Consider the following 14,954-nt stretch of genomic DNA (forward strand, 5'->3'; position numbering starts at 1 on the left):
TTATTTCTTTATTTTGGCCTTGTAAGACTGAGTCTGTTGTAGCTCAGGCTGGCGTCGAACCACAGTTGAGAATGCCCTTGAACTCTGGATCCTCCAGCCACTTGGGTGCTAGAGGATTGATTATAGGTGTGTGCCTTACAATAAAGAGCTCATCTTTATGATGTTATGGTCTGTAAATTATACCTCAGTCAAGATATTTGAAAAAAAGAAGTGCGGGCCGGGATTGGTGGCGCACGCCTTTAATCCCAGCACTCCAGAGGCAGAGGCGGCGGATCTCTGTGAGTTCCAGGACAGCCAGGGCTGCACAGAGAAACCCTGTCTCCAAAAACAAGAAAGGAAAAAAGAAGGGGGATGATCTGGGAGAAAGATGGATGAGGCAAAATTCTAGCAGCTCCAGAAAAGAGTCAACAGACACACACACGCACAAGCACACACACTCACCCAAAACGAACACTTCGGACCTACACTGCCGGCTTTCTTGTGCTCTTACGACAGCGCCCACTAGGGAGCAGGGCACCTCTGCAGGGAGAGCGCGCAGGGATAAGCTAGGAATTGTAGTTCCTGGGCGGGCACGAGGCTCCGTGCGCGCAGGCGCACTTGAGGTTCTGCGCCCGCCGCTGTGGCCATTGTCCAGCCCTGTTGTGGCGGAGGCCGGTGTGCGAAGCTGGCCCTTAACGGCAGAACAGCACGGCCGAGAACAGAGACTGCAGCGGGCGCTAGAGGGGCGGACCCGAGGTCGCGGATCCCGAAGCCCCGGAGGCGGTGATTCCGGGTGCCGTGGGTAGGAGGCCGTCCTTCGGGCCTCGCCCATCATCCTGCGGGCGGACTGGGCGTGGCCGGAGGGACTGGCCGGAGGCGGCGGGGCCTTTCATTTGGCCTTGGGGGAGCAGCAGGCGGAGGCGGGCTCCTCCTCGCCGTTTGGGCTGAAGTGGCTGCAGGGCTGGAGGGGTGGGGCCGCGGGGTAGCCGAGTGAGTGGATCCTGTCCTCTCTCCTCAGCCCCGGACCGTAGCCAGCACACCCTGAGGCAGGAATGGCCCCGAGGCCTCCGACGGCCACGCCCCAGGTGAGCCCAGCCCTCTCCGCCGCCCGGAGCATCGCACCCTGCGAGACCCCGGGGGCGTGTACCGGACAGTTATTGTTCTAGAAATCCTTAGTTTTGATGGCTTGGAGTCTCCTGGTCTAGAGAAAACACCTCTCAGAGTGCCCAGACCTGACTGGAGCGGGATTCCTGAAAGGATGGAGCTGTTTGGTTAACTAGAGGGGATCAGGGGAGTGCGATCTTGTGAGGAATTGACTGTATTGGGACTGTGGACACTGAGCCTTTATTGCTGTGCGGGGTCTTTGAACTCTTAAGTGAGGAATGAAAAGAGTAGGTAGAAAGTGACGTCCTTGCTTCCCAAACTCTGGCCATAAAAGAGACAGTAGGGGGCAGACAAGCCCTGGTGAGAGGAAGAGGCCGGTGAGGGTTGGATGTGCTGAGTCTTGAGACTGCCATCACAGCCAAATCTGGACCGACTAGCTCCGAGGTCTTCTTGCCCCTATTGCTTGTCTTTCTTTTTTTCTTTAACAGATGTATAATAGTGCCCACCTTTCAAGCTTCAGGTTAATTAACAAGAGGCTGATTTGTGCTGGGCATGATGGCTCGGGCCCTTCATCCCAGCACTCGGGAAGCAGAGGCAGGCAGATCTCTGTGAGTTCAAGGCCAGCCTGGTCTAAAGAGTGAGTTCCAGGACAGCCAGTGCTCTTATATAGAGAAACCCTGTCTTGAAAAACAAAAAACAAACAAACAAACAAACAAAACCAGACTGATTTGCATTCTTTTTAGAATTAAGGGTAAGAACTAGGTATATAGCTGAGATCACTTGCCTAGCAGATGTGAGGTCCTAGGTTCAGTTCCCAGCACCTCCGGAGAAAATAAAGATAGGCTGGAAAGATGGCTCACCAGTTATGAGCACATACTGTAAAAGCACACATTGCTGTTGCAGAGAACAGATCAGTTCCCAACACCCATGCCAGGGAGCTCACAACCATCCTGTAATCTGGTTCCAAAGAGGTGGGATGTCTCTGGCTTGGGTACCTACATTCATGTGACCATACTATTAGAAATGGGGGCGGGGACAGAAAAATCGCAACTTAAGGAACTGAGGAACAGAGGATCACACAAGGTGAAAGAAGCTTGGCAAGGCAGTGTATTTTCTAGAAATGATGCTCTCAATCCCAAACAAAGCTACCAAGCACAATTTGCCAAGATGGCTTCTGTCTCATTCCTTACATAGGTGCCGACTGCAACTCATCCCATTAATTGAAGTTTGATTTCATAGTCTGAAAAGATTGGATAATTGTTGCAAAGGGGAAGGTTTGGGGGAATAGAATATGGGCCTTTATTGAGCTATCTTCGTTAGGAAAGTTCTTCATAATACCCACACACAGACACATAATAATTTTTTTGTTTCGTTGTTTTTGTTATACTCAGAGTCCCCCAAAGACCACCAAAAGACCTAATCTGATGCAAAAGCGAAGAGTCTTTTTATTGTTACGAGTTAACCTGGGTCTCTCTGTCTATCTGATGCAGCAGCTGGGCAAGGAGACCCTGAGTAGCAACCGAGCAGGGTTTTTACAATGGTTAGGGAGGGGATCTGGGAGAATTCCAGCTCTATAGTTACAAGCTCAGAATTGGTGCTTAATTCAGGTTAGAGACGCTTGGTTTGGACTGATTGGAGAGTTGCAGCTGCAAGGAAATCGCCATATCCTCTAGCAATCTATGTTATTGTATCTATTTTTTTTCCAGTAGACCCATTTCCACTGATAGTTAGACATCCAGTTTTTATCTGCAAGAAAGTCACTCCCTCTGACAGCGATGGTATACAATCTATAACAGCAGAAAACACCCCCCCAGGACATATCTGGTGCTTTGTTTATTATGCCAGTTATGTTATATCATATCCTTAGGTTATGGCAGGAAATGTCTGGAATTTGTTTTTGTGCAGCTCCTAATTCTCTGGCTCTAGGGGCGGAGGGGCAGCGCATCCTCTGGTGGGTTCTTAGAATAGTTTGTCCATGGGCCTGCTGTCCCCTCTCTATGACGGGTGCAACCCTGTCATCCTCTCAGGTTTTTTGTTTGTTTGTTTGTTTGTCTTTGAGACAGAGTTTCTTTGTGTAGCTTTGGTTGTCCTAGAACTAGCTCTGTAGACCAGGCTGGTCTCAAACTCACAGAGTTTCACCTGCCTCTGCCTCCCAAGTGCTGGGATTAAAGGTGTGCCCAGCCAAATAAAATAATTCTAAAATTAACAGTAAACTATAAATTGTAGTTGCTATATATATATATCATATAATCAAGTTCAGGCTAGATTAAAAATGCTAATAATGGGGGCTGGAGAGATGGCTCAGAGGTTAAGAGCACTGGCTGCTCTTCCAGAGGACCTGGGTTCGATTCCCAGCCACCACATGCTGGCTCACAATCATCTATAATGAGATCTGTTACCCTCTTGTGGCATGCAGGCGTACATGCAGACAGAACACTGTGTACATGATAAATAAATCTTTAAAAAATTCTAATAATGTCTTTTTATAAAGACATTATAAAATCAGTTTATAGGGTTCAAAAATATAGCTCAGTTGGTAGAATGCATGCATGAAACCCTGGGTTAGCATCACTTCATAAACTGAATATGGTCTGGGAAGGCCTGTGGATAATGAACTTGGAAAGGAACATTGAGCAAGTTCTAGAATGATGGCTAGGAGTCTTTTCTGTAGATCTGGGGGCAGGCAGTGCATTATGGTAAGGATGTACAAAGCAAAGAGACACAAGAGAGTCAAGTTAAAGGGCAAGGAGTCCATGTGACAGAAACACGAGGCATGTGATAGGAGGCAAAGTTTGCGAGTAGGTGATTCAGTAGCCTAGAGAGAACAGTAGGAAATAGAGATTAAATTGATGTAGAAAATCATCATCTGTCTTTGCAAACACGGCAGCTGGCCAGCAGACTGTTGATTCATAAGAGGCAGAAAAGGGCAGTTCCGTTCAGTGCAACTCAGTATGTAATGATACTGCGCACAGGGGCCCTGGCTGGCCGGGCCAGTGGCCCCGCGAGTGAGGGAAACATGCTGGGTAGATTCGGGGTGGGCTGCGGCACCTGGACAGTCACCACCACCACCACCACCACCCCCTGGGCACTGCATCCACATGGAAATGAGTTTATTATAAGAGAAAGAGAAAGATGAGGAAAGAGGGAGTGAGAGAAGAGGGGGCGAGGGGGCGCACCTCATGGGAATGGGGGGAAGGGGGAGTTTCCTTTTTTAAAGGGGACTTACTTCAGGGTGCTGAGCAGGTCTCTAAGGGGCAGGTCAGAATACTAACACAGTAGCTGGTGTTGGTTCAGACTTCAAGAGTCTGACCCTGAGTAGCTTATTTTAGGCATATGTAAGCACAGCACAAATTGGTGAAAAATTTCTTGGTGATAATTAACTCAAACCTGTGTACATAACAAAGCTGAAGACATGACTACATCAAAACTCTTTGTAAAGTACAAGTGACAACTTCCATAAAGATAGGTCCTATAGATTAACTGAGGAAACAGGTTCAGGATGTGTCTGGGGGAGACAGCAAGCTTTAGATTGACTGAGAGAAACAAGCCCTGATAAAGTCCTGGGGGAGGATCCATTCACCAAGCTATTGACCACATCTGCTCTCAGTCTCTTGGGTGGAAAGAAAGTTATACATCTCTCCTTTGGAAGAGACAGCCCTGTATGTTTTTTGTTTTTGGAGAAAGGGTTTCTCTGTGTAGCCCTGGCTGTCTTGGAACTCATTCTGTAGACCAGGCTGGCCTCGAACTCAGAGATCCACCTGCCTCTGCCTCCCAAGTTCAGGAATTAAAGGTATGTGTCACTACTGCCCAGCATCAGCCCTGAGTATTTAACATTCCTGGTTCCCCTAGTGTTTATCTGTGAGCACAAGGATGTACATGTCTCTTAGAATCATCCAAAAGAAACATGTTGTCATTTAGCCATGATGTAAAATTAAGGTGAACTTTAATCTTAGTCATGCCTATGATTTAACCCAGTATATCCAGAATATTATCACTTCTATTTATAATCAGTATCTTTAGATTATTAATGAGGTATTCAGCCTTGTTATAATACTGAGGCTTTGAAGGCTATCATCTATCTTATGGTTATTATACAAGCTTGATATCCTCAAGAACCGGCAAGATTGGGTGTAGCTTTAGCCTGCAGAGTAGTGTTTGGGGGAGGGTGCTTGAATTTATAGTACAGTGGGATGCTGTTGGTTTCAGGCAGTGGGTACCTTGAGATACAGATGTGCTGTGGGGGTTCTGAAATAGTTGGGAACAATAAGGTACAATTATATGTGGGATGATCTCTAAGAAAGTCTATGTAAAAATCTAATTGTAGAGCTGGAGATGGATTCAGTTGGTAGAATGCTTACCTAGCATGCACCAAGCCCTGGCTTCCATTCCAGCACCACAGAAACCAGATGTAGTGGTGCATGCCTGTAGTCCTACTTTTGGGAAGTAGAAACAGAAGAGTTGGAGGTTCAACCTTGACCACATAGTGAGTTTGAGATCAGCCTGGGATACACGAGATTGTCTCAAAATTAGTAAATGCGTAGGGCCTGGAAAAACGGTTCATCAGTTAAGAGCACTTCCTGCTCTTGCAGAAGACCCAGGTTCAGTTTCCAAAACCCACAAGGCTGCTGCTCACAACTGCCTGTAACACATTCCAGGGGCTTTGATGCCCTCTCCTGACTTCCATGGGCTCCTACATACATACCCTCAGATACACACACATAAATAAACAAATATTTTTTAAAAGTTAGTAAATTAAAGCAATTTGTAGAGCAATATGTGTGATGTTTCATAAAGCATGCCTGTAGTGTATGTGTAAAACATGGACAGAAGACTTCTAAGTATACACACCAACTGTTGAGAATGATTGTGTGGGGGATAAAGAGGACTAGGAGGGTAAAGGCTGTTGTTTTTTTGTTTTTTTTTTTTTTCACTCCTGTATCTCCATGTTTGAATTTGTAACAAAGCAAGGAAAGAAAGCAGTGCGGAATGAGCAACTGTAAAGGGTTTGGTTTGGAAGGAAAGCAGCAAGATAGATGGATGAAAATGCAAGTTGTGAGCTGAGCAGGGCAGTGTAGGCCTGCAGTCCTAGCCCACGGGAGGCAAAGGCAGAAGCATCAGGAATTCAGGGCCAGCCTCAGCCACCTGTTGAATTTGAGGCAGCCCAGGCTACATGAGACCCTAGAGAAAGAAGAGGTGGGAGAGGAAAAGAGAGACAGAATAGTATATGCAGGATTGTGGGGTCAGTGTCCCCTTTGACTTCCCTGTTAGACAGACTAGATGCTTTAAAATCAGCCTGTAAAACCAACCATTTCCCCTTTGAGCAGCAAACACATGATCCCAAGGTCAGTCCCCAGACTCTGAGAGGAGCATTCATGGAGTTGATTCCTACTTGAGCGGGATTGTGATCCCACAGGAGTCAGTGACGTTCAAAGACGTGGCTGTGGACTTCACCCAGGAAGAATGGCACCACGTGGACCCTGCGCAGAGGATCTTATACCGGGATGTGATGCTGGAGAACTACAGCCACCTGGTTTCTCTCGGTAAGGAGGGACGACTTCCCCCGCTGGCTCACATGTTGCCGAATTTTCCTTCTTCGATGGCTAAGGTTTGGTGCACGCAGCAGCCTAGGTAACTGAGAAGAAGTCCAGGGCTTGGTGCCTGTGCTTTGGGGAGGCAGCTTTCCAGGGGTTTGAGCCTGAAAGATCATTTTAAAGACCTAGGAAAGGGGAGTTTGCTAGCATAACTCCTTAAGCTATGCCTTTCCTTCTCTTCAGAGTTCCTGAGGATCAAGACTAGTATTGACTTATAGGAAGGTTTTTTGTCTTCTTGCTCGAACACCCAAATCTTGTGTATTTACCCATGAACAGGGTGTCAAGTGTCCAAGCCAGAGGTGATCTTCAAATTAGAACAAGGAGAAGAGCCATGGATATCAGAGAGAGAAATCCAAAGACCTTTCTGTCCAGGTAAATGAGTAAAAGTTCTGCTCATGGAAATCAGTGTAGACAGTGGCACAGCTTCTAACGGGCACGGGAGCTGTCCGACCTGCAGAGGAAGCTGAAACCCTTCTGAGTGACGTTCTGCATGTCTCTCTTCTCCAGTCAGGTATTCCTGCTGGCGGTAAGTCTTTGGGGAAAAGATACTGAAGTGCTGCAATTACAGGCACATACCACAACACTCAGCTTTATACTATCTCTTAAGAGAGAAGTCAGCCCTACCACATCCCTTTAATGCCAGCATCCAGAAAGCAGAGGTAGGTGGATCTCTGTGAGTCCCAGGCCAGTCATGGCTACATAGTGAGATTCTGTCGCAAAACAAAGCAAAACCAAAAAACAGAGGTTAGTATAAGATGAATCTTGGTCCTAGCCTCACAACACTGTTCTAAGCATGCATTCCATAGGACTCAACGCTGCCTTCATTATTTAAAAAGAAGCATATTAACCAGACAGTGGTGGTGCATGCCTTTAATCTCAGCACTCGGGAGACAGAGGCAGGTAGGAGTCTAAGCCCGCCCTGGTCTACAAATCGAGTTCCGGGACAGCCAGGGCAGTTTGAGAAACCCTATTTTGAAAAAACAAACAAACAAACAAAGGAAGAAGCATGTTAGAGTTTTGAAGAAGCAAGGTGTCCAGAAGCCAGAGACGATCTTTTCATTTTTAACTCGAGAGGGAGCTCAGCTTGTGATGGAACTTCTGTCTAACTGTGTGCACTGTGTTCTGTAACCGTCCACTCCTTAGTAAATCTATACTTGGTGCACACTATTTGGAAAAAGATCTGTTCTAGGTCTTTACTAATAAAACAAAATCTAAACCCTTATTAAATGTCCCACTGAGAAGAATTCTAAAAAGAATACAGAGCATTCTCTGCCCTTGGAGTTTTGCTTCTTGTTTTTTGTTTGTGAGCAAGTGTCCTATTGTGCAGCCCAGGCCTCAAACTCGCCACCCTCTGGCTCCTAAGTGCTGAGATTTTAATAATACATATGTACACATGTACACATGTACTGTATATGGCTGCCATTATGAGTTTAGGATTGATTCTTGTGGCAAGCATAGAAATTTGGGAATTGGACTTCTTTAATTTTGTTTCCTCTCCCAACATTTTATTATAAAAAATTTAAAGATGTGGAAAAATAGAAAAACTGTATAGTAATTATCATAAAGCTGCCACCAAGACAATCATTGTTAATAGCGTGATACTTGCTTTATCACATATCTCTTCATCTATCCATGTAAGAATTACCTTTTTGATGCATTTTTAAGGAAGTTGGAAACATAAGTATGCATATCATTAACTAGAGTTCAGTTTCTTTTCTTATTAATTTTTAAATTTTTTTTTGCCTTTGAAATATTGAAAATAAAATCCAGGGCTTTGCACAAGTTCTTCTTAAAAAGTGCTTTATCACTGAACTATATCCTGAGCCCAGAGTTCAATTTTTTAAATTAATCAACCTATTAATTATTTTCTTTCTTTCTTTTTTTTTTTTTTTTGGTTTTTCGAGACAGGGTTTCTCTGTGTAGCTTTGCACCTTTCCTTATTCTTTAAATCTGGCTAAATCAGCGAGCTCCAGGTTCAATGAGAGCCCTGTCTCAAACACTAAACAGGCCAGTGAGATAGCTCAGCAAGTTAGATACTTGCTGCCAAGTCTGATCACTTGGGGTTGATCCCTGAGACCCACATAGTGGGAGGAGAGAGTTTACTCCTTCAGCTTTTCCTCTGACCACTACACATGTACTCTCTGATGCACACACACACACACACACACACACACACACACACACACACACACACAGAGAGAGAGAGAGAGAAGAGAGAGAGAGAGAGAGAGAGAGAGAGAGAGAGAGAGAGAATAAATGCAACTCTATTTTATTTTATTGGAACTTGCTGTGTAGACAAGGCTGGCCTCAAACTCACAAAGATCCTCCTGCCTCTGCCTCCCAAGTGCTGGGGTTAAAGGCTTACCTGGTAGTAAATGTTATTTCAAAAATACATACATACATCACACACATTAAAAACACACACACAAAAGAGAGATGATTGCTACAGAATCAGAGCTTGGATAGACTGGAGCTACTTACTCCTAGTTGTAATGGCAAAATAACTGTTTTCCAAAACATTACCTTTTCTCCATTTTTAGTATAGTGTGTGGCCCCCAAGTATGTCAAAGAATCTTTTCAGTAGATCCTTGGCCAAAGATTTTCTCTGCAGTATTTAGAAGCTTGCTGTCTAATAGGTAACTGTAAAGAAATGATGAGATCAACCAAAAAAAAAAAAAAAAGCTGGGCGGTGGTGGCGCACGCCTTTAATCCCAGCACTCGGGAGGCAGAGCCAGGTGGATATCTGTGAGTTCGAGGCCAGCCTGGGCTACCAAGTGAGTCCGAGGAAAGGCGCAAAGCTACACAGAGAAACCCTGTCTCGAAAAACCAAAAAAAAAAAAAAAAAGAAAAAAGAAAAAAAATGATGAGATCAATTTTAAAGTAATTATAAAACTGATGTAATAGAAAAGTTGGGTTTTTTGTTTTGTTTTGTTATATCCCATAAAGTGGACAGGAAACAAGGAAACTTGCAAGATAGAATATGGTTCTATTTTGCTTGTATCTGAACCTCACACACTTAGGCTCCTTTATTATTTTGTTTCCTGTCAAACTCACCCCACTTACATGGGCTTTCCTCATTCTCTGGATGTGACAGACACTCTGGATTTGAAATAGTCACTGGCACCTCTCTTTCTTTCCTGCAGTTTAAGACTTCTGCACAGACCAAAGGATCAATTCCAAAATAGTCATGCATAATTTCTATCTCATTTTTCTCCTCTGTACTGTAGCATTTTGTTTGAACTGGAAGGAATTGGGAACTTTTCCACTTTATATTTCTTTTAGACTGGAAGACCAAGCCTGACACCAAGTCATCGAGTCTTCAGCGGGGCAAATTTGACGTATCCCACAGTACAAATATTCTGTCATATGCCACATTAGGAGATATCTGGGATGACAGTATCCAGAGACACCAGGAAAGTTGGCGGAGACATTTGGGGCCAGAGGCATCTTCCCAGAAAAAAATAACCACTCTAGGGAAAATTTTTGAGCAAAATAAATTTGATGAAGACTCTAGATTGAGCACAGACTTGGTTTCACAACTAGACATTCCTTCAAGTGTAAGTACCGCTGAATGTGAAACACTTGGAAATAACTTGGAATATAACTCAGAATTAGGTTCTCGGAGTAGTATCCTTGCAAAAAAGAAGCCTTATAAATGTGATAAATGTAGGAAAGCATTTATTCACAGATCATCACTTAATAAACATGAAAAAATTCATAAAGATGATGCTTATCCCAATGGTACAGACCAAGGAGTTTATTCTGGAAGGAAACATCATGAATGTACTGATTGTGGGAAAACCTTCCTCTGGAAAACACAGCTTACTGAACATCAGAGAATTCACACTGGGGAGAAGCCCTTTGAGTGTAATGTGTGTGGGAAGGCCTTCAGGCACAGCTCATCCCTGGGTCAGCACGAAAACGCACACACAGGAGAGAAGCCCTACCAGTGCAGTCTCTGTGGGAAAGCCTTCCAGCGAAGCTCCTCTCTCGTTCAGCACCAGAGAATCCACACTGGAGAGAAGCCCTATCGATGTAATCTCTGCGGGAGGGCATTCAGACACGGCACATCCCTCACTCAGCATGAGGTCACACATAGCGGAGAGAAACCCTTCCAATGTAAGGAATGTGGGAAGGCCTTCAGTAGGTGTTCTTCCCTTGTCCAGCACGAGCGGACTCATACTGGAGAGAAGCCTTTTGAATGTAGCATATGTGGGAGGGCTTTTGGTCAGAGCCCGTCCCTTTATAAGCATATGAGGATTCACAAAAGAGGCAAGCCCTACCAAATGACTAACTTCAGCATGGCTTTCCAGCCTGACACAGCTCTTCTTCAGGGTGAAAGTGCACTTACTGAGGTGAAATCATACCATTGTCATGACTGTGGGGAAGACTTCAGTCACATTACAGACTTCACTGACCATCAGAGGATCCATGCTGGAGAGAATTCCTATGACTCTGAACAGGCCTTTAGTCAGCAGTCTGTATCTCATCCTCGAGAAAAACCCTATCTGTGTAATGTATGTGGAAAAGCTTTTAAAAGAAGTACAAGTTTTATAGAGCATCATAGAATTCATACTGGAGAAAAACCCTATGAATGTAACGAATGTGGAGAAGCCTTCAGTCGACGCTCGTCACTTACCCAACATGAGAGAACCCACACTGGAGAGAAACCATATGAATGTATTGACTGTGGAAAAGCCTTCAGTCAAAGTTCATCCCTTATTCAGCATGAAAGAACTCATACTGGAGAGAAACCCTATGAATGTAATGAATGTGGGCGTGCCTTTAGGAAGAAAACCAACCTGCATGATCATCAGAGAATTCATACGGGAGAAAAACCCTATGCTTGTAAGGAATGTGGGAAAAACTTCAGTAGGAGCACAGCTCTTACTAAACACCAGAGAATTCATACACGAAATAAACCATAGGAAACCTAAAATTATGGAATGGATAGGAAGCTTTGTCTAAAATACTGTTCCAATCCAGTATCAGGATTCTGAAAGTTTGAGAATATAATTATGATTTTGTATGCTGCATATGGAGAAAAATGTGCCATTAGATTTTTTTTTAAAAAAAAAATAAAAGCCACTCTTTCGTATTTGATTACAGGCTTCTTGTAAAACTACATATGTAACCATTTAGAAATAATACGATCTTGCTAAGGCTTTTGATTATGTGTGTCTGAAATCACCAAGTTTTGACAGCTTGGTATGTAAATTCTACTGTTTACAACCTTAAAGGAAACTCATAGTATGGCCAAACTCATTTTAAATATTACTTTACAGTTTCACATGACTGAAACCCTTACGTGAAGCTTGAAAATCAGTTTGTTTCCAAGAATTCACCACTCGAAGTAAAACAGCTATCCCAACCACTTCACTGTACAGAGGGAGAGGAATGAAAGCTGAACTTGGTTGCACAGTAGGATATGACTTGTAATAGCAAAGAGGAGTGGAAAGTGCTGGTTTCCTGGTCCTGTGCCTCATACCATTGCTATGGAAAGGGCATTTTGAAATTCAGAGGGCTTTAAAGTAAAAATTTTAAAATAGATATCCAAACGTTTTGTCAACTCCATGGGTTGGACATTTGGAGTGCCTTAAGACATAATAGGCAACAAAGAATATGCAAATTTGCCACAAATGTAAGGCCACTTACAAAGCAAAAATTAGCAGAAATCTTTTAACTGAAAATGGACTGGTCACGTGCACACCCTTCTCAGCTCTTACCCTACAGCTCGTGTGTCCTTTCATTGTGCTTTCCATGGCACTGCTTGAAAAAGTATGACATCAAGCCTTCCTCTCCACTACCTCCCCACCCCACCCCTCTCACTGTCCCTGTCTCTTCCTTTTTTCTCTTTTTGCCAAGTTAATTTACTATAGAGAAGTATAAACCTAATTACCCACAGCCATAAACTTTCTCTTTGACTCTGTTTACAGAAACAGCATGTTTTGGTCCTTTTTGTGTGCAAAGAAAGTATACTGCCATTTCAAAAACCATGTTAGCTCTGTTTCTCTTCTATTAGCAAACCATGAGATATGCTTCCTTGGTATTTCTAATTAGCTACCCTAAGGGAATTTCCAAAACCTTTTTTTTTTTTTTTGGTTCATTTAACAACAGTGCAGATGAATTTGGAATAACTGAACATTTGTGGGGTTCCCTTTTTCCTCGAGGTCCACTGGACACCAGTCCACAAGAACAAATGGGTAGAAGTGGTGACAGGGCTTTGGATGGTCCGTGAACACGGCAGAAACAGCCTTCCGGAACACGACTTCAGTGAGACAGCTCAACTTTACTCCAGAGGGAGGGGAGATATAAAGGATGGGGACAAGCTGGGTTATCACCTAATTTACATAAGGTGGCACACTCCTATCATACAGCTGGATTAGTGGCAGCATGACCCTATGAAAATAGCTAGAGCATGTTACTTAATTACCATGTGGGCAGCAGGGGAGAGTATTTGCAGGGAGCTGTGTCATCTTTGAGATAAGTCAGGCATCCAGACCTAAAGACATCCTCCAGATAAGGCTAGGTAGAGAGCAGGAAGCCCCCACTGGGAGGGAGTCCTCCATATTGTGCCAAGCCTGGGGAGAGCTGCTAAGCTATGGTAGACTGCAGCCTCTGACGATTGGGGCCTCCCAACAGACATGATCCATTTCACACCTTATACCTAAGTCCTCCAAGTCCTGATGCTAAGTTTCAGGGAGGTATGTTATTGTTATGAGTGGGGCTAATTGGTGAAACTTTCCTTCAGCTTTTTTGCATACTGGATGACAAGATCCATTAACATTTCTTACTCTGTATGGTGTGAGGTAGCTTTCAAGAATTCATCGTACTTTTTTTTTTTACAGGGATAAATATTCATGGGAGCTGAAATGTGATGTGTCTCCAAATAAGTCTATTACCCGTGAATCAAAATGAATAAGACATTCCTTTGCTGATAGGCACTTCCAAGATGGTAGCCATTCAAAGAAATCTTGTGTATGGCTCTATGCTTAGTGGGTAACGTCAAGACCATGCTGTCTGATAGAGTTTGACAGTGGGTGATTCTGTTCAGATTCTCTCCTATTCAACAGTTAGGGCTCCTGTCAGGAACTTTCTACTGATTTGGGGGGATCTTTATGTGCGACTGCCTAAGGAAATAACAGGGATTGTAAACAATCGAGTGTTGCCCAATGTTACTGAAGTTTATAAAGAGCAGTTCCAAAGGACCAGAAAGACAGTGCTGGTTAGTATGTGGAGGGAATCTGGCCTTTATCCAGCCACGACTGAGTTTCAGCACCTCTCCATGGACGGGAAGGAAATCCAGGATACATTCATCGCTAATTGAGCAGAGGGTTCTAGCACAGCAGTCACACACCGTGCACTTAGGAATACCCAGCCTTTCGGGGCTACATGACATGCATACCTCTTAATATCATTGTGTTCTTTCAACAAGTAGCCTTCTGGGAGCCCACTTGTCATCCGTTTTCAGAGCTTAACTGAAATGAAAGGATAGCACCTCACGAAAGAGGAGCTAACTGCTCTGTGCTTCGTTCACAGCCAGGTAAGGTGTTCATCGCTACCATGTATTAGCGTTACTGCATGGAAGAACTAAGTCTTTTGTTCTGCTATTTTGTTTAATCCTCACAGCTGCATAGAGGTGCTGGGAAGCTCTTTGCCCACTGTCTTCATTACTGTTCTATTGCTATGAAGAGATACCACGACCAAGGCAACTTAGAGAAGGAAGCTTTTCTTTTTTTTCTTTTTATTTATTTATTTTTTTGTGACAGGGTTCTCTGTGTAGTCCTGGCTCTCCTGGAACTCACTGTAGACCAGGCTGGCCTCAAAACCAGAGATTCACCTGCCTCTGCCATCAAAGTGCTGCAATTAAAGGTATGTGCCAACACCGCCTGGTTTAGAAGGAAGCATTTAATTGAGGACTTTCTTACAGTTTCGGGGGATTAGCCCATGATGATTCAGAAGGATGGCAACAGGCAGGCAGCCATGGTGCTGGAGGAGTAGTTGAGAGCTTACATTTTATCTGTAAGATGGAGGTGGGGTATGGGGAGGGTATAGACTGGGCCTAGTCTGGGCTTTTGAAACCTCAAAGTCCACCCCACCCCCAGTGGCACACCTCCTCCAATGAAGCCACACCTAATCCTTCCTAAACAGTCCACCAACTGAGAAAGAACATTCAACCGTATGGGCCTATGGGGCCAGTCTCATTCACACCACCACACCCACCTCTTCTCTCATGAGAATCCCTGCTGTGCCAACCTTAGGGTCATAAGTTACGATGTC

At 44.2% G+C, this 14,954-nt stretch overlaps 1 protein-coding gene across 4 annotated transcripts; it reads left to right on the forward strand.

Annotated features, from left to right (window-relative positions):
* The first annotated feature begins 574 nt into the window (after positions 1 to 574).
* On the forward strand, positions 575 to 11,777 carry Zfp90 (ZFP90 zinc finger protein). Of its 4 annotated transcripts, none has more exons than XM_028857741.2 (5): positions 575 to 781; positions 998 to 1,064; positions 6,497 to 6,623; positions 6,951 to 7,046; positions 9,902 to 10,073. In XM_028857741.2, exons 2-5 carry the CDS (start codon positions 1,032 to 1,034, stop codon positions 9,973 to 9,975), a joined length of 330 nt encoding a protein of 109 aa, XP_028713574.1. In that variant the 5' UTR covers positions 575 to 781; positions 998 to 1,031; the 3' UTR covers positions 9,976 to 10,073. The 4 variants fall into 4 exon arrangements, with proteins under 4 accessions (XP_028713574.1, XP_028713570.1, XP_028713572.1 ...); XM_028857737.2 differs by having other exon boundaries at positions 580 to 781; positions 9,957 to 11,777; XM_028857739.2 differs by having other exon boundaries at positions 580 to 762; positions 9,957 to 11,777.
* The last annotated feature ends 3,177 nt before the right edge of the window (positions 11,778 to 14,954 follow it).

The sequence above is a fragment of the Peromyscus leucopus genome, chromosome 5, assembly GCF_004664715.2.
Source record: "Peromyscus leucopus breed LL Stock chromosome 5, UCI_PerLeu_2.1, whole genome shotgun sequence".
NCBI classification, from domain to species: Eukaryota; Metazoa; Chordata; class Mammalia; order Rodentia; family Cricetidae; genus Peromyscus; species Peromyscus leucopus.